Source organism: Coffea arabica, chromosome 1c, assembly GCF_036785885.1.
Source record: "Coffea arabica cultivar ET-39 chromosome 1c, Coffea Arabica ET-39 HiFi, whole genome shotgun sequence".
Classification (NCBI taxonomy): domain Eukaryota; kingdom Viridiplantae; phylum Streptophyta; class Magnoliopsida; order Gentianales; family Rubiaceae; genus Coffea; species Coffea arabica.
Window position 1 is genome coordinate 49,468,608 of NC_092310.1, and position 19,872 is coordinate 49,488,479.

General features: G+C 34.6%; 2 protein-coding genes across 3 annotated transcripts; both read right to left on the reverse strand.

Annotated features, from left to right (window-relative positions):
- Positions 1-1,317: 1,317 nt before the first annotated feature.
- On the reverse strand, positions 1,318-2,830 carry LOC113726038 (E3 ubiquitin-protein ligase PUB24-like). The gene has a single exon (XM_027249511.2). It carries the CDS (start codon positions 2,689-2,691, stop codon positions 1,471-1,473), a length of 1,221 nt encoding a protein of 406 aa, XP_027105312.1. The 5' UTR covers positions 2,692-2,830; the 3' UTR covers positions 1,318-1,470.
- Positions 2,831-12,844: 10,014 nt separating this feature from the next.
- On the reverse strand, positions 12,845-19,446 carry LOC113726045 (uncharacterized). Of its 2 annotated transcripts, none has more exons than XM_027249525.2 (7): positions 19,094-19,445; positions 18,605-18,702; positions 18,393-18,458; positions 16,429-16,671; positions 15,954-16,115; positions 14,181-14,270; positions 12,845-13,166 (listed from the first exon to the last, which is right to left on the reverse strand). In XM_027249525.2, the coding sequence occupies exons 1-7, from the start codon at positions 19,372-19,374 to the stop codon at positions 12,970-12,972; spliced, it is 1,137 nt and encodes a 378-aa protein (XP_027105326.2). In that variant the 5' UTR covers positions 19,375-19,445; the 3' UTR covers positions 12,845-12,969. The 2 variants fall into 2 exon arrangements, with proteins under 2 accessions (XP_027105326.2, XP_027105336.1); XM_027249535.2 differs by lacking the exon at positions 12,845-13,166 and adding an exon at positions 13,295-13,730 and having other exon boundaries at positions 19,094-19,446.
- Between the last annotated feature and the right edge of the window lie 426 nt (positions 19,447-19,872).

A 19,872-nucleotide genomic window follows, 5' to 3' on the forward strand; every position in this document is an offset into this window, starting at 1 on the left:
AAATTTAGATGCATGCAAATTTGAAATACAAATTTGAATTGAGATGAATTATCATGCATCTAAAACCACTAGTATTTACATTGTTATTGAACGAAACATTTTCATGTTTTGTTTTCAAAGAAAGAAAAGTTCTCTTTTTGATAATAGAATTAGTTTAGGTGTTAGTAATATATTGGATAGTGGATTATTTGCACAAATTTATTTACTTGCACCATAAATGTATTTTTTAACCATTTTTTATCTCATTTACATCACGTTAAAAAAGTGCTATGGTATTTGGTTCAACAAAATCCCAATTAGTCTACAATCCTATTGTACAAATGTGGTCATTCAATTCCGATGGGTAGAATTTTTTTTCAATCCATACTTTCTCTAATTCGGGTTTTAACTCTGTCGACCCAATGTTCAAGTGAGTAAAAACTATCCTAAATAGTCTACCATCCTATTACATCATGTCAAAAAAGTGTTACAGTATTTTGTTCAAAAAATTATCCTAAATAATCTACCATCCTATTGCAGAAATGTGGTCATTCAACTCCAATGGCTAGATTTTTTTTTTTCCTCTCCATACATTCTCTAATTCGGGTTTTAACTCTGTCGACATAATGTTCAAGTGAGTAAAAACTATATTAATTAATTGTAGTATATATACCACAATTAAATGTGAGCATATTCTAAATCCATGCTATTGTTTATCTCACCATCTATAAATTACTAACAGTGTCGATGGATTATAATCAGATTGTATTGATTCTAATATAGTGGATTAATGGAACTCTGACTACAAAAAATGGTTGCATTAATTTACCCATATTTTCTTTACTTTAAGCAATGTGTTAAACTGTTGTAATTGGAAGCTAGCACTGATATTGATCATTGCATTCAAGCTTCATTGTGTATTTACATCTGATAAAAAATTATAATCACTTTAAGAGGACTTTAATTTCCATGTCACTTAATTAGATACAGACCATACGGTAGAATATCTCCAAGTGCATGAGTTAATTAAGGATATAGATACTCTTGAGCATATTCCACCTAGTACCTACCTTATCCTTATTTGACCGCAAAAAAAAAAAAAAAGGATGCTCGACCATTTTACTTCTAGTCCTCATGCAATACTAGACTCAAAATTTCTATTTTCCACTATATTTTCCCCCTCTTTATATTATTAGGCTACATGGAGACACTTTTAATCTCTCTTTACCTCTAACTTACAAAATTGAAAAAAAAAAATAACTCATGAATTGATGTCAAAGAATGAGAAGAGTTAAAAAAAAAAGGGGTTAACTGATACAAAATATTACACAAATTAAAGAAGATGGAAAAAGATTCTATTAGAAAGGTAAGAAATTTGATCACAAGATCTTCAAATAAAATTTGGATCTGACCTACTTTTTCAGCCAGCCATTCTTGTATCTGCACAATTGCTTATACATATGATATCATATAAATTACTCTTTTTTTTAGCTACCTAGCATTTCTTGTTAAGAGATAAACTTGTATACAAGGAGAATTATTCCAAACATTGGAATGCAACCTGAGGATCCCTTGTGCTATCCTCTTCAAATGTGCTTCACAATGCGCTTGAAGAATCATGCAGAGCTTTGACACAGCTCCAACTCTCAGCATCTCAATCAGAACTTCATTTGTGGCTGAAAATTTCGTGATCTGAGCAAATATATGCATCGACAGATCATCGGTCGCAGCAGAAATCCTGAGGGTTCTTTTGGACAGCATTGCAATTCCAGCACTGTGCTTCAGAAGCTCAGCTCTTCCATCAGCACATGAACACAACTGAGCCAAAAGACGGAATATAAGCTCAGTAGTTTTCTTCTCAGGGTTGCTTAATTCGAGCTCGATCACGTCAAAAACAGCCCCGGCTTCTATGATCTTCATCTTGTTTGTCCCCCAAGGACATGATTGAATCAAGACATGCAATGCAGCCTTAATTGCTTGTGGAGAAAGTTTACCACGTAAAATACTAGTCATAACCATGAAGAAATCGAGCTTTAGCTTCCCGATTAGGCTTGAACTCGCAACTTCTGTGGTCATCTTCAGGATCTTAACAGCATGAGTTTTTACCACGACATGATTGTCAATATCAATCCTTAAAACCCATGTTAGAGATTCGAAAAGATCATTATTTTCTGCAACCAATTGCTTATTTTCCGCTGTAGGACTCCATATACGATACAGTATGCTCAAAGCTTCCTCAAGGCCTTTAGTCTTACCTTCTTTGAAGCATCTAATGATCAACAAAACCATCACTTTCGTCACGCCGGCTTCCACCATGCATTTTCTATTCCACTCAATATCCTCATTGGCAAGTTCGTCCAGTTTCTTCAAAGCATTTTGACTAAACTGAGCGATTTTCAGGTCCCGAATGAGCTTGAAAATATAAGATTTCTTCAGAGGCGATTTCGGGGTAGGAATTTGATCAATTCCATACTTAGCGTTGGTAGTGCACCAAGCCTGGATCAGCCGGCGGAGCATGTGATTTGGTGTCAAGTCAGAGTCCCTTGGAAGAGGCTGCTTTGTAACAGGACAGGCTGCATCTTCAGCTGTCTGCAGCCAATGTTCAATGCTTTCTCTATCGTATGTGATCCCAGTTATTGTTGTCACTGGATCTTTCATGATCTGAAGAGAAATGGGACAGAGAAAATACTGAGGAATATCTATGTCTTCCATGTATAAAATCAAAAGATGTTGTTGATAGAAAGAACAAAAGAAAAAAAGTAGCACTAACTGCTAAGTTTTTGGTATAGAACAAAAGCTGAGTAACTGATATATTGTGGGGTTTTGGCACAACTGCACAAGAGAGAAAGAAGATGGAGAGATGATTGGGAGAAAAACAATGGAGATTTTGAGGTATATCTAACAATGAAAATGGTAAAAGAAAGCGGCTAATTTAACAAGGCTGGGTTTGAATCCAAAAAGGACCGAGACCAGTTTGAAAATTCTAGAGGGGTCACTGTTTTTGATTAATGAATTTTCAGAAAGTAGTGTATTTTTTTTTTTTGGCTCGTTTTACCGGTCAGAGTTTCTGATTCTTCCATGATGAGTTGGACTGGTCAACACACGATAAACTTGTTATTAGATTGGATTGACTTTCCAAGTATGGCCACTTCTTCAGACACAGCCTCGTGGGGGGGCCTCTCCGGATTCAAGAAGAATAAATCAAGGCCGGACTCAATTAATTGCCTGACCACTTTGGAGGGGGCCAATTGCCTGTCAAGATTAAGCAACGTGAGTATTCTTTTTGTTGGAGGTTGGAACTTTTGGAGGTGTTCAAATACCGGAGAATATGTATACATCTATCTACCTGCCGCCAAGCTTGCCATAATGGATCTTATGTCAAAACATTTTTATGGTTTAATCTTTATGGCACCACCAAGTGTCTTCCAAGGTTTATTATTATTATTATCATTTTGGATTCTATGATAAACTGTCTAGGTATCCTCTAAATTATTTCGACTCTCAATTAATTGTTGGTTCTTCATCTATTTCAGCTTTTAATTAAATTGACTCCTAAACAATAAAAAAAAAAAGTCAAAGTTTGATCCCTCCGTTAATTTTCACCGTTAAAGCTAACGAATCTAAGGGCAAAATTTGATGGATGTAAGCATGAAAATTGATTAAAGGACCAAAATTTGATTCTTTTTTTTTGATTGTTGAGAACCTAATTTGAGACTTAAAATAGATAAAGAGCCAAAGGTTAACGATTGAAATAGTTTCAGGACGCCTAAAATAGTTTACCCTTCTCATCTAATTGTAAATTTGGCATGTTTATGAATATGGATGTGTTACCATGTCGAGGTGATGAATATATTTATATAGGCAATAAAACGAGGAATGGCTATTAATTTGACAAATTTTCAGCGGAATTTCACTGAAATCTGGTGAATATACCAAAATACAGGCGTTTCTCGGCATTAACTTTTTTCTTGTTCTTTCTTTCTTTGTTTGCTTTGTTTAGAAAAGAGATTATAGTAACTCTCATAATTAGCTTAATATATGTACTGAACTTATCTTTATTTATACGTTAATAGATGGTTTTACATCTTAGTGAGTAACGTCAGTACGCGTGTGACGTGATATGAATACTTTACATATATAGATAATAAGCTAATTTTGCACTTTCATAGTATGTATTATCTGGAGGTGTCAAAATGAGTTATTCCGACGAGTTTGGATAGATCATAATTGGGTAATAGGCATAATTGAGGCAACTCATTTATATTTATTTAAAAAATAAATGGGTCAACTTATTCATACACATTTAATAAATTGGTATAGTATACGTAATTATCCATTTATGACTTATTTGAAATTCTACTCTTTTTTTTGCATGTTATTTGACAAGAAATAATGATATTTTATTGTTATTAGATCGGTAGAAAATTCAAATTTATCCAACTTAATGCCCACTAAAAATTGAGTTTGAATGTATAATTATTTTTAAATAGGTATAAATTGGTGAGGCGAATCAACCACTACCCATCAATTAAATGAGTTTTAATTAGATTACCTATTTACACCCATTCAAGGTTCATCTTGTATCCAAATCCTCTTCTTAATGGGGAGATTTTGACAGGTCAACATAATTGGATTGTAGTTGCCACCTCGAGTATTATCTATAATAAATTTAATTTACTTGATACTCTATAAAAAAAAAAATTTCCATTTCTGAATAAGTCCTACATTTTACCCCTCCAATCTACACCAACCTTTGAGTATTTTCTGTTAATATAACTTTTAGTTTTTGACTGAAAGATATGCAGTTACATGATTAAAAAAAAGTGAGACTCCCATATGAACCTATACATTCTATCCCAATGTACCAAATTTCAGACCATGATAAATTTGATTTACTCTGTAACAGTGCATCTAGCCAATGCATCATTCACCTTTCCTGGTTCGAATGCAAAATTTGGTTGACATTTCCATTCTCATAAAGTCATTTTACCAAACCAAATACACAAATTCTTCGTATAATTTTGACCACCTGCCCCTTCTTTTGGCTGTTGATAAACTGGCAAGTGTTTGTAGGCCATAAAGTAGTTGAAAAGTTCTACCGCGTGCAATTTGTGCTTCTGCAGCTATACGCCCATTCCTATTCTAATGTTTTTCTTCTATTACCTTTGCTGCTTCTTTCATTTGTCTGCTGTATTTATTATACCTACTGATGGTTTTCATTTCTTGATTTCTTTTTTTCTTTTCGAGTAAATCACACTCAAAGCCCTCCAACCTTATAAAACCTTCTACATATTTCTTGTACTTTTACAAAGTCATAGTATGCGTCAAACTCAGTTTTTATTGTATAATAAAATCATAATTTATTCATGAGATCTGCGCTAATGACAAAAAATGTATCATAAGACATGTCACGGATACTATAAATTTGTAAGAATCAACAGATATACCAGATTCGAAACATCTACAGATATGAGAAAATAACAAATGGAAGTATCACATTTTCAATCTCCAATCTATTCCAAACTTGAACAGATCAAAACTTGATCCCTTGCTTCGGTTACAAATTTTATCTTATCTCAGCCAATATCCCATGAAACGTCATAAAAATACATGCATGCATGACGAAAATGATTGATTTGGGAATTCATTTTGGATTAAGAAAACATTATTTACATACTAATTTAGTTCGATTTTTTTACCTTACTTGCAAACCTAAATTTTAGCGTGAATCAATTCACTCATCATCCTAATTATAGACCTTGAATCAATTGTAACAGAAAAATACACAACCATGTTCACAAATTAACCAAATCCCATTTAGATGTGCATTCAAAATCGCTTAACACGTGTGCATGGGGTCCTCCAAAAAACTTATACGAATGCTAATAAGAAAAAAAAATAATTTCGTGCATTAAATTAGAGGGGGAATCTCGCAAAACACGATGAATACTATATTCTTCAGGTTTGAATATGACTTAAAAAGAGATTTCTTCTGCCTGGCATAAGATGCTTACCCTTCCATACAAGCAAACATGAATTCATACGATTTACTTTGAATCTCGTTTTTTTTTTTTTTTTGGAAGGATATTAAATCTTGAAACTTTTCCATAGTACAAAACAAGCCGAAAGATTTTGCTTTTAGTTGGTCATGACCGGCAAATTGACTGAATAAGCCGAAAACACGGAATATCTCTCAAAATCTTGAACTAATATCCTAAGAAATTGTTTGGAGTTAATTCTTTAATATTGAGCTAAATTTGAAAATAGACAAGAAAAATGGGACAAAAACATATGCATTTTATAGTGTTTGACCACCCCTCTAGAAGGAAGGAGATGGTTCGGAAATGTCCCCAAGTGGAGACAGTTTGTTTCTTAAATCTATGGAGAAAGTTGAAGATTGAATTTTGATCACATAATTGTTCGAACTAGTTGGATAATTGCGATTTTGCCAAGTGAGTGTTTGGTATTTACTAATTTTATTGATTTATTTTTAAATATAAGCCAAGAACAAGACAATTGAAGCTGCAAACTTGAAGCAAGTTTAGGATGTGGCTACAACCCACCACAATTTACAAGAAAATTGAGTCTTTTTTGGAAATATTTTTCTTGATAAAACATCTTAATTTCATTAAAATTTACACTAATGACAGAAGTTATATTACTGTCAAACATGTACTGTGATATCTAAAAAATAGATATTACAGAACTGAAGAACAGAGAAAAATTACCGATACTTTTACGTAAATTATAAGTAGAAAGGCCGTGGGAACTAGAATGAATAGTGCAGTAGCAATAAATGCAAGAATATTTACTTCCATAAGCTAATCTTTTTTTATTTCGCAATAACTCGGGATTTAATCCCATAGAGATGTTAAACCTTTCGCCTGTAAATTCAATGAATGAATTACCTCTCGATGGTTTTGAATCGGATCAATATCATGAATAACAATATACTATCCGATACCATACCATTTCTGCAAGTTCAAAATACATGGCTCAAATTGATCTCACTTTATGTGAATTTTTTTTTTCTTTTTGGTATAAGAGAAATGGGTCGTCTATTCCAATTGAAACGCACAAAGATGGAACACGAGTTCAAATGAATTGCATTGGTGAAAAACGAAATCAGGATTTCGGCTTGCTGATTCCGTATTCGATCGAATTCTTACGAAATGAGATTGCGGGCGTTTCCATGTTTCAGACGCTGTTGAACATATGGAAAGTGGATAAGACAAAGATGGCTGAGCAATTATAAGAATAGGATATGAATCCTCAAAATCCAACATTTTTCACGTGCAAATCTGGCTGTAAAATAAACAACAGAGAATCTGAACAAAAACAGAGAATCATTATTTGCAACCACGGAAAGATGAAATTGGAAAGCGATACCGTGTGGGGGTTTCGCGGCTTGATTGTCGATAATAATGCATCCTATTTGTTCTTATCTCATGAGATGAATGGACCATGTGTACACTTTTCCTGAGAGTAATTCTATGGAAAAATTAAATTTTAAATTCAAATTTTACATAGTTATTATTCATTTAAAACTAAAAGATTACAATTATTATCCTTCTATAAATTTATGCATTTATTCTGACTAATTTTAATTTTTCAAAAAATTAACACTTGAAACACATCTTAATCTTAACGAGTGCTAATTGGGCACCCGTTAAATAGCCCGTAAGAGTCGCGTCTCAATTCATCACTTCCATTGGACTAGATATTAACGAAGAAGGCAATAATTTGGGAAGCGACAATCAAGCTATCGCTAAATGAAATATAGTGATTGTAGGTAAGATAACATAAATAAACGGTTTCAATCGTAATGATACAAAATGTTTTTGTAAATCTAGTAGAGTTAATTTTAAATCTGTAGAAAATGTGTTGCTCATCCCTGCTGAGTCATTGTTACGAAAAATTTAAGTAAGTAGTATATACATTTCACCTAAATAATAGTGTCAAAAGGCATAATAAGTTCAGAAAGCTTGCCTAAGGTACGTAAATGATCTAAACGACTGTAAAAGTTCAAAAACATAGAGTAAATTGAACTTTGTTTTTTTTTAATTTTACTTTTTTGGGCAGGAAAAGGTTCAGGTAAGTTTGTCTCGGGTCACCACATCGATCGTAGTCTGGCATTGCCAATGCGATGTGGTGTGTTCTGTCACCACATCGATAATGATCTAAACTTTTAGTAGGAAAAAAAGTTTAGATAAGTTTGCCACAATTTGTTTACAGGGTTTTTATAAATCGTTCGTCAATGCAATAATCAGATCGATAATGTAACTCAAACACAAGATTTTTTTTTTTGAAGAAGTGGTTCGGCATTACCAACTTATGTTGACAAGTTATTAAACAGTTCCGGTCCATATGAATAATGAACTGATTGGTACAGCAAGAATGCAATTTTCATTGAATATTTAGTGCTATTAATAGGCTTGACGCTGATGTTGTTGCTTACAAATACAAGGAAATATGGAAATATGCTAATATATCATACATTAAGTTGACACCTAAACCCAAAAAAAAAAAAAAAAAAACTCAATTCATCAAGTAATTTGATCAAGAATTATTGAATTAACTCATGTATCACATATAACTTTTTTTTTCCAACTAGCAGGGGAGGTTTGAGATTTAGGAGATGAAAAGTGACAGGAAAATTGATATCTTTAACTTGCACTTATTTTAGAAGTATATTTGTTGGTCTTATCTATTAGTTTGATGCAAGTGCAATACACATGGTAGACTTAAATTTTGTTGGCATTAAGACCCATAAATGGAAGCCTATGCAAGTCATGCATTGAATAGTTGCATTATCAGGACTTGGCAACAAAAAGTGATTCCCTTTTTCAAGAAAACCATGCGGTGGTATAGGGAATTTTCTGTTAGGTGGTAATTGACCTTCGAGAAAATTTGAAACCATACCTTTCAATTTGATAAAAACAAAGTAGAGTTCATGATTTGAACTACTTACATAATGGATTTCATGCCAAACGAAATAAGCCAAAGAACTTTATTAAAATTGACAACCACACTTACAAAAACAAGCTTAGCAATCTAGCTTTCATCGATCTACTCGCATCAAGAAGTTGTACCACATATGTTACATTTTTGACCAAACCAACCTTCCCACATATGATACAACTTCTTTATGACTAGATCAAGGTAAATAAAATCTAACCTAATATTTGCCATGCATGATCAAGAAACAACCTAATTTTCCAAACGGGCTTTTTTTTAAAAAAAAAGATGCATGAAATAGTCTCATCATCACCCAGTGTTACTTTTTCTCATGGCCTCAATTCCATGGCTCTAAAGAACCATAATAATTTCTTGCACAAACTCCTAGGACCATTGGAGGAAATATTGGGTCAATTGGGAGATTTCTGAGCCTGCACGAATTCACAATCTTGATCACAGCTTTACAACATTTGAGATTGATAATGCCATCCCGAGGTCCCACGAGATACTTCAGAATGTCAGAAGTGCAAGCACCACTGATTCCGGGAAGTGCTTTCAAGCATTGCTTCACTTGATACATCCCAATTGGAGGTGGAAAGGTAGTTGGATATTCACATTTTACTGGAGAAAGCATGATAGATGATACCAGAATCACTAACAATAGTGGGAGTCCATGTACTTTGGACGAAGAGAATGCAGTCATTCTAGTGCTTTTGAAAAACTAAAATCTAATGCTGAAGTTGAGATTTTTTTTCTTGTGGAGGTTTAATCATGACGATAATAGAAGTGGGGTGATGATTTGTGGTTCCAATTTTTTGGGTCTAGAATTTATAGAATGCCGGCATATGGTTATGATCAATTATGGCATAGGATATGAAAACTGATAACATTATAACAGCCTTTTTTTTTCATTTCTTTCCTTGTATATGATTCCTTTTTTTTTCTTGGTAAAATACATGCATACATATTTATTTCCATGTTTTCCTATAATTTCTCCCGCTTTTACTCCTCAAATTTCTCCACTGATATTTACATATTTTATTGTCGGTTACCAATCCTACTCTCCTCTTCCAATTGTCTCTTTTTCTTCTGCATTCTAGCCCTTTGAGCTTCTTGTCTCCCTAAATTTAGCCTAATGACTTAGCAACTGTTCCTTGTATGTTGCCCTCAAAAAATTCACCTCCTGATGTATGGATTTCTGGGTTCTTTTTTTTTTTTTTTTTTTATCATCACTATATTTATGCAAAATACCCCAATTCATTAAAAATTCTTTGACATTTAAAAACCAACACTTTCCATGTATTGAGTTGATATATCTGATAGCCTGCCTATGTTCTGCCAAACTCGGAAGGTGCTATAGTAAATTAGCGAAAGAGAAAAGACTATTGCCGACATATAACTTGGCTCAATTGGTAAAAGATTGATCATTTTCTCATGAAAAAAGACATGCCTTCAATTCGGTACAAGGATAGCATGCCCTGACCTTTGATAATGATCGGAACCGAACCACTCAAATTTTATTCATACAAGAAAACAGAGAGAAAGAGAGAGAACTATTAGTGTCATGCGTAGCCACATGATTATTTTTCCTTCAATCCATAGAGCAACAAAATTGACCAAGAATATTAGACTGTGTGTGCATTGGACGTGGAATCGAGGGTATTAATTGGTGCCTTCGTAAACCCATTAAGCATTTAGATAAAGAAGATAAGTATAATCATAATCAACTAACTAATAAGCTGCTCTGACTATTATATGAATTGAGATCCTTATTAGTTTTCTGATGATCTTTTGTATTTAATCAACGCCCATTTAAAAGATTCTTGGATCACTTCTCACTACTCATCTGTTCCGCTAAAAGATTTTTTTTTTTTTAATTTCTGATGATCATTTTGTACTAAAAAAGCTCTTCTTATTAATTGTCTACTCTCTTGTACTTAAAGAATTTTTTTTTTTTGGTCAAGTTAAATCGGCTGCAATACGTTATAATCCAAAATGATTCCTAAAATCATTGTTGTATTATAATCCTGTCAGTGAATGCTTGGGTCATGTCTAAAATATGAGTAAATTGCTCATGGAACATTGTGACAAAAGAATAATAAATTTTTTTTATTATAAAATTTTGTTCGTGTCTAAAATGTGATTATAGTGGACGACCAATGATTTCTTATTACTTCCTCAACTCTTGCAAGGCTCACTCAACAAACCATTTTAAATTGGATCAGTTTTCAGCTAAATGGAAAATTGTTTAATAGTTTAAAGATAACATAATCAATTAGTTGTGTAATTACTATTTAAGCTGTCCATCCATATTAAACTCAAAAAAAAAAAAACGAGAAAAAAAAAAAAGCAATGATATTCCATTGATCACAACAAAACTCATCAATCTTTGACCATCACTATATAGAATGCGTAACATTTGCAATCTTTCCTTCTTTTAGCCCACAAACCATGAATACAACCAAATAAATAGATCAAGTTAACACATAGAATCCGCCAAATTAAAGATTTGAATGAAATTCACATGGCAAATTCTGAACAAACTCTGCATTTGAATCAATCCCCCCTTTGCTGGTGACTGGTGAGTAACTTCATCCACCAAAATGAGAAGTCTGAAAATTCAATTGATGCAGAGACATGAATTATTGGGCGCAGAGAAAGTTTCAAAATCTCAACCACAAAATTCTCCTAGTTAGCTGGTCCAAGGTGCATGCTCAGACTATGATTCAAGATTGGGACTGAAACTTGTCCTCTATTCTTCTATATGTTGTTTTTCTTTGTCCTATACAGGTCATCCCTGTCCTGCAATACATGCATGGGTCAGGGTCCTCCACTTACTGCACAACAAAGCCGCCAAAATAGGCGCCATTCGTTGGTAAAAGGGGATTGGAAGTCTTCCTAGTCCATGCATGCAATGGCAACCAAACACGTTATTGGATGTATATGGACAAGTAATTCAACAATAAAATAAAAACACTACCCATTTTCTAAAAAAATATAAAAATCACCTCCAAAACTTAAGAAAAACCATACCTAATAAGTGTCTAGCTTTGAGTTTGCCATCCTTGTCTCATTCAGTCCTAGGTAGCACGAATGGACCGATGATGAAAACTGAACTATCATCAGATTAAACGGATATATCTCTAAGCAACCTCTGAATTTTAGCAAAAGCCATATACTGATGATAATTGATGAGAGACAAGGTTCAAACCGTCACAAAACTAGAATCTCGAAGCATGTTAACGGAGCATTCAAAATTTTGTCATCAAATTGCTCTACAATGTACATCGAGTTGCACGTGTAATACCGACCTATTCTATCTTCAGAGTTGGATGGTCAAACTCACGAGTGAAGATCACCTGGGGAATTGTCTAAACTTTATTTGAAGTTTCTGATGCAGCGTCTATTCAGATGATGACAAGAGTAGGGCGGCGGCCAGGGGAGGGTGGAATGTCAAACTTCGAGCGAATAGAGAAATGAAACTCTGAACTTTGACATCGATGTAATTTCAATTTAGTGCATTGCTAAACAACGCGAAAGTACATTGTAAAATTTAGAATTGTTAACTAACGCGAGAATATATTGTTTGTGAGATATCTTTAGAACAAATTAAAGCCGTTAGATTTATCAGACAAAATGTGTAGAGTTAAAAAAAAGAAACAAAAAGTAAGAGCTATAATCTTTCTATCTTATTAGCTTACAGTAGAATGTCATGGTTGTAATCACTTTGCTAATCATTGGTCATTCCAATTCCAATTAAAAGCTTGTATCATTGAATTTGTACGCTAAAGAAGCAAAGAGCAAATCGATTTTCCCCCACAAACTGGAAGAAGGCAAAAGCAGAAGGGATGGTCTGTGATGAAATTGGTTCTTCCATGGGGGGAGGACAAAGAAAACACAAATAATCTACGAAACAAATCTGCAGCCACCATTAAAAACCCATGATGTTCTATAACAATGATGATAAGGTGCAGCAAAATGTTGCTACAGTAAAGAAGATGACTTATCAGTTCAAAGGCTATGATTAACAAGTTAGTTATCATCATCCCCCCAAGCATCATCCTTCATGTTTTTCCTGTAAACTATACGGTTCCTCCTGGCTTCTTCTTGTTCCCTCAGTTCCTTGGATCCAAATGTTGTAGAGGACAACTTTATTCCCATACTTTGAGCAATAAGTCTTTGAGCAGTTCTTGCTGATGTCTTGGGCCTCAGACGAGGAGGTTCCAGATCTGAATTACATGAAGGTTTCCATTAGCATCAACACGACTAAGAATAAAAGTAATTGTATTTATGCTTTGCTAATGTAATCGATCGCAACGCCAGAAAGTCGGAAGTTCAGCTAAGTCAGCACATAAGCTTTACTCAGAAGCCGCAGTCAGCGGAAGAAAGTTTTTCAAGAAATGCAAATGCAAATTATCCTCCACAAACAAATCCCTCTCACCCTCTCTCTCTCTCTGAGATAGGCTTCTAGACAGGCCTCTTCAATAGTAACTACCGTCCAACAATGTTAAATTTCTTAGTGAACAGCAAAAGAAAGTCAAATTTGCACCCGTCGTGCTTTGGCAACCCATGTAATTTTGAAATTCAAGCTGGCTACCAGCCAACCAAGGATCTCATATATACTAGGAAAGTTTCTTTGCTCCATACATGCGAAAGCTTCAAATCAGACTTGATTTTGAATAATATCAGCAGTTGTACTGTGCTTCCCAAAGTAATGTTTGGGTCCAGAGAAAGTAGCTGGTTTTGAAGCCAATGAATGGATGCTGACAGTCGAACGAGATGACATGCTATGCCTATCAAATTTTACAAATTATCAAAGAAGAAAATATGCCAGAAGAAAAGATAGAAGAAGGTTGAAAAGAAGAGATATCATAGGGAAAAAGACAATTGAAGATGAGTTACCACTCCTCATATTTCATTGCTCCACAAGTTTCACTATATCTTTCATTAAACATCGATCAAATCTGAAACTCTGGATTTCTTAAGCCAAGGTAATTTAGTGCAACAAATTGCAAAGGATTCAACATCTAGTGACCAATGATCCAGATCTCTATTTCAACTATAAACAGTAACTTGATGTTAATAGGCAGACAAACTTTGCAGACTTCAACCATAAAGCATACATGTGATATATATAATCAAGCTTCAAGCATAAAGAAACCAGATCAATTTATTTTTGTGTTGCCAAACATTAACAATCAAATAGATTCTTCGCTTGCCTCTAAGGGATAGCCAACAATTACCTCTCAATGGAATGGACCTCAAGAGTTCATCAGTCTCATCAAGTACACGCACTGTAAATGGACACTGCATGCACATGCTTGCCTCAAGAGCTGTTTGCACAAAAGTTCAAATTAGAAAGCACAAATATCAACAATAATCTAAGTTCAGCAGATGAGGAAACAAACTTAAATCTGTGTATTGAGAAATTTATAGAGAAGAATTTGAATGGGACTAGATTCAACTGTAAAAATATCCCAAAAATCAGAATAGAGACTGAATAAACAATATCTGCATTTACACATGCAGAAAAATTATAAACCTCTGCTGTATAGGAAAGCTACCAGAGGATTAGCGTATTGTCTGAGGAAACAAACTATAAAGCAAATATTTGAAAATTTAAGTAATACCATGGGTAGTGAGAGGGTGTGTGTGTGTGTGTGTGTGAGAGAGAGAGAGAAGAGGCACATGCCCAGCTATTGGCTCTTCTTTTTGGAACATTAAGGTCGTATAAATTCAAGTTTTACTTTCCTATACAAGGTGGACAAATGTCAAAAAAGTTTACCCAATTCTGGCTTTCTTAAGATTAGAAATCCAGCACAATTACATGTATCTTACTCAAAATAAACATCCACTCAAAGATTAAAAATTCTACAGCACGATACCGCCAGCTCTAAGTATTGTTTTAGGCTTTTGTATATATAAAGATTTTACGATAACCATACTGCACATCCTAATATGCTGTAATCAGATTCACGAATGTAGCATTAATAGATTAGAATCCAGCAGTTTTGAGTAAAAATAATGACATGGGCTCCGAATGGGCCTTCAGCTGCTAAAGAATTGAAAATGAAGAACAACTAAGAAATTCCTCAGTACCAAGTAATCAGTTCCAATGTGGTGCACACAATATTTTTCTGATATAAGCCATATAATCAAGGGAAAATCTTATCTATGTTTGCCCAAATGCACCTCAAAACCTTAGGTATAATATGGGGGAGTCAATTTTTTTCTCCTTTTTTGTTTTTTTTGGGGAGTCGGGGGGGGGGGGGGGGGGGGGAGATGGAGAATTCCACTGATAAACAAATGAAAACCAGAATGTGACAATTTACTATGGCTTCTTATTTCGAGGCGCAAATTCTTACATGCATGTTTAAGTTGGCCAAGCAGAAATAAGACATCAATGCAGATGCCTGGACTCCAAACCTATTAGTCACCTTCTGCATTTTTCCTTAACTAGAGAGCGACCAAGTACCTGTTAATAGCAAAAACCTATTTGCTTCAGGACATTCAACTCATTAGCACCAGTAAAGTCTTGGATGATTTCGGCTTGCCTCCTTAAAATGAAAAAGACTTCTTCAAATATTAACCAATAGAATTACTGCGCCTTAGATAAAGTTGGTTGTTGCTGGATTTTCTCTGAAATCAGACTTGTAGAATCAACCCAGTCAGCCTCTAATTTATCCCTAGTATTTATAGCCTAGCATCCCAACCATATGCAGTCAAACCCTAGGAGCAAAGCACACAATTGGTCATCATTAAAACCCCACAAGGAGGAAAAAGGGGAAAAAACAAAGTCATCAGCATGTGATAAATCGGATTCCGAGTGCTTAAGCATTGGTATACTAAAAAACCATCAATTATGAAACTACCAAAAAATCTAGAAGCACAACAACATCAAATGAGCCACACATGTAGGTGTTTCAGTTCGATGTGTCAACTGCAAAAAGATGTTAAAAATAGTTTTTAATGCAGAAAGGGGGGAAGAAAAAGAAAAGAAAAAGTTCTTCATTTACCAGTTGATGGTGATCTGAATACTGCAAGTGCAACTGTATCATTAACCCAACGAATCGCAACTCCTTGATCCCTGAATCTCTCCAACAACTTCTCCAGGTCACTGGTGGTTGTGCTTGGAGGGAAGTCAGCCAGCACAAGAACATGCCTTGTACCATAATTCCCTGAAAAACATTAACAGCACAAATGATAAGCCACTATGAGAACTTGGTTGTAGTCATCAACCAAAATCTTCAGAAGGGAAGTTTCAGAACCAGAAATTCCCAGCCACATAGTACATAACCTGATAGGAAGAGTTCTAAATATCATGTTAACCCAAAAATAACTCATAGTTAAGATCAAAGTGCGAAGTATTATTAGCTAGTATATCAAAAATTGGTTCTAATCTTCAATTCTCTAATTACAAAAGAAGTAAATATGAATTGCTATATACACAGATGCAGGCAATATTGACAAAAGGAGCAAACATGAATTTACAATCTTTTTTTGCATTTTCCGCTGTTGATGACCGGGAATCAGCTTTGTCTTCTGCATCGTCAATCACTGGATAATTTGATTGCTTATCACTATACATGCCATGTCTCCCATATGAAAATGTTCCCCGTCCACGTCTCTTCAGACCTTGAACTTGGGCATCTTCCAATGAAAGCTTTGACACTTCCAGCAAGCTTTCAGGTGAAAGTAATTCATCCGGAGCACGATCTGCAGCAACTTCCCAATCTGTACACAACGGCAACACTTTATCATATATGCAAACTGAAAGCGTAAACAATATGCCCTTGAAGCCAAAAAATAGAATACGGCAAAACAAACAAACCTTAAGAAAAAAAATGACCCTAATTTTTATCTAGTACATCAGGAGAATTGATCAAAACTGTAAAGCCTAAGCTATATCTCACAATCTTGTTTCAATCAGTTTAAACACAAAGGTGCAGATGAAAATTAAATTACATAATCCAATTGCTCAAAATGTTGGTTGACTAACAACACAAAGATGCAATAGAACCCAATAAAAATTCTATAGCACATCCTTTTTCAACCTCATTTTATGTCATAGTCATTGTCGAAAACTTGTTGTCTATTTTAGCAGCCATTAGAAGCTTAAATGAGATGAATTTAACATTTTCTTAAGTGATTTTAATGACAAACAACAATGAGAATCACAGGCATCCAGGTAGCAACTTTGTATGAAAATTTTCATGTGACTTTCTTCTTGCTCTTTCTTTTCCCCTCTTCTTGCAATTTCTACCAAGTGGGTGGTTTCAAAAGCACACCTATGCCAACAGAGAATTCACAGCTACAGGATTAGAAAGAGGAATAAACAATCAAGATAAGAACCACATTGTCAAGTTAGATAAGCAAAAGAAAAGCAACATGAAACTTTGTCAAACTAACAAGTAGAATTTCCATCAGTACTTTTCTAAAAATTACTTGCATCTGACAACCAATGTGACAACATGGTTTTTCAAAATCATGGCACATACCAAATTCCAGGGTACGAAAGAAAGTTCCTGTGGGAGTTCACAGATAACAATTTTCTTGCTTGTCTTTATTAAGACAAAGAAAAGAACGGAAAATTACCGCATGGTAATGCTACCCCACATTAGCTTATTTTCTGCTGTGGATGGTTAGAGAAAATTTTTATTTCTGTATAATGTGACATATAATATCCAAACAGAATATGCCACTATTACCAGAAAGAAGACCATGCTTTGTAACACATATCATCAAATGAAGAGAAAATCTATTTGCTATTCTACTGTCCTTCCAAATGGCACGCCCATCACCTTTTGGAAGACGCAAACCACATAAACAAGTCTCCATGTTATTATCTGTTGCAACTTGCTTTTTTTTTTGCTATCAAGACAAATTCACCTCCATATAAGCTCAACAAAATTGTTTTAGCTAATACAACTCTGAGCTTAAAACCTCCCATGAAGGGCAAGTTGAGTGCTTGTATTTCCAGTCAACTACTACAGGAATTCTTATACAAGGTAGTGAATCGTGAGGAAGGACTAATTTGCAATTTATATGGTAAACATTTCCAGATATACCAGTGAAATACCACTACTTAATAAGGGCAATTGTATATCAAGCTTCACCCCGAATATCTAAGTGCAACATGCCAAATCCAAAAAGAGGAAATTTGCAATTTTGACATGTATGCTTGTGCCCCTTGTTATATAGGATACTCCCATCCAGGCCCCAATATTTCAGACTTGACTCTTTATGATCACTTAGTTTCAAAAACTATGCCATTTTCGACTATTGAGCTCTTACTAACTCCACCAGCCACATTAACGTAAACAAAGAAATGTACCAAATAGGGAAATGGCAATTCTAATAGCTTTAATACATAACATAGAGGGCCAAAACTGTTGGTCCCTTCAAAAACTCATTTCTACAGTAAAAAAGGAACAAGGGGATATATGTGCACATACCATCATCAGAACCGCCTTCTTGTGCTGCCACATCCTTCAGCAAGCTTGAAGATTCCTGCTGATATTCTTGAAAACAGAAAGCAGTCCAATTAGATTTTGATTTACACAAACTAATATCAATGCAAGCAAGAAGAGAAGAAACTTCTCCTATAACTAATTGGAAAATTATAGAACCAAGAAAACTAAAAAAGCAAAAAGAAGGGAATACAAACCATCTTCAGAAATTTGACCACAAGTCGAAGCCTCATTTCGTTTATTATGGCCTTCTGTAATTCCATCACAAGATGACTCCTTTACTACATTTAAACCTCTGAAAATGAAATCTGACATCAGTACACCTTCTCCAATTGGCCTTAACCAAAATTTCATTCAAATTAGAGTAAAAAAAAAAAAGGAAAAAGACCAAACTTCCATTGTAAAAGGTCCAAATTTGCAGGAACTCAATGAAACAACTACATCCCACGGGGCAGGGGCACGACATTCCTTATCATTTTGCATGTTAGTACCTCAATTTAATGACAATAATTCTCAACAAAACACCAATCAGGACGCGGGTCTGACTCAACTTGAACAAACAACAAAAACCCTTCCTGCCCCTTTCCCAAACAGATATCACAAAAATCCGAAAGCTACGATTTTTTTATCAAATAGTCTATCAAACACCAATGAGGAAAACAAGGTAAAGCAGAAAAGAATCTTACCCTTTTGTAGGCAGTCCAGTAGATTGAGATTGTAAATTGATTTGGAATGCAAGAGAGCGAGTTTGATCAGCTTTGAGAGATAGACCTTTAGATGAGTAAAGTTTAGACAAGTCCAAAAGAGCAGCGGCCAATTCAGAAGAAGAAGAAGAGCCCTTTTGGGGTTTCTTCTCTAGCTTTGACATTACAGTTTCAAGAACAGAGATGGCCTTGTCTATCTCTCCGCCATGGACCAGGTCCTCCACTTCCTCCGTCCAGTTCCCATTGCTGCAATCACTTTCCATTTTACCCCCCTCTTTTTCACCGGACCTCCAGCTCAGAAACACAAACGAAACAACAACAGCTATACAATGTTTGAATGTTTAATAAATTTGTAATATATTTGTTTGTTATTTTTATGAAATCGTCTTTTAAGACTTTTCCGGATAATTTGTTTGAATGTGAAAAATATTTATTGAGCATTGTGTGGATTTACTTTAAATGTTAGTAGTAAAATTCAGTGACTACACAACCTAATTAATTTTAACATAATGGTGTTACACACGAATAGGGCTGCAAACGAGCCGAGTTGAGTCGAGTTTTGAACTAATCGAGTCGAGTCTTGAACTAATCGAATCGAGTCGAGTGTCAACTAAATTTTATCAAGTTCGAGCTCGACGAACCGGTAATTTTCAAACTCGAGCTCGAGTCGAATCAAGTCGAGCCGAGCTCGAGATCGAAAAAAATAAAATAATTATTTATTTTTTAAAAAATAAATAAAATAATATTTTTTTCTTAATAAA

Coding starts and splice junctions, on each gene's coding strand:
- LOC113726038 (XM_027249511.2), bottom strand. CDS start 2,691: ATGGAAGACATAGATATTCCTCAGTATTTTCTCTGTCCCATTTCTCTT.
- LOC113726045 (XM_027249535.2), bottom strand. CDS start 19,374: ATGGAAAGTGATTGCAGCAATGGGAACTGGACGGAGGAAGTGGAGGAC. Junction 18,703..19,093: donor ACTGGACTGCCTACAAAAGG/GTAAGATTCTTT, acceptor TTTCATTTTCAG/AGGTTTAAATGTAGTAAAGG. Junction 13,731..14,180: donor GAGGTCCATTCCATTGAGAG/GTAATTGTTGGC, acceptor AAAATTTGATAG/GCATAGCATGTCATCTCGTT.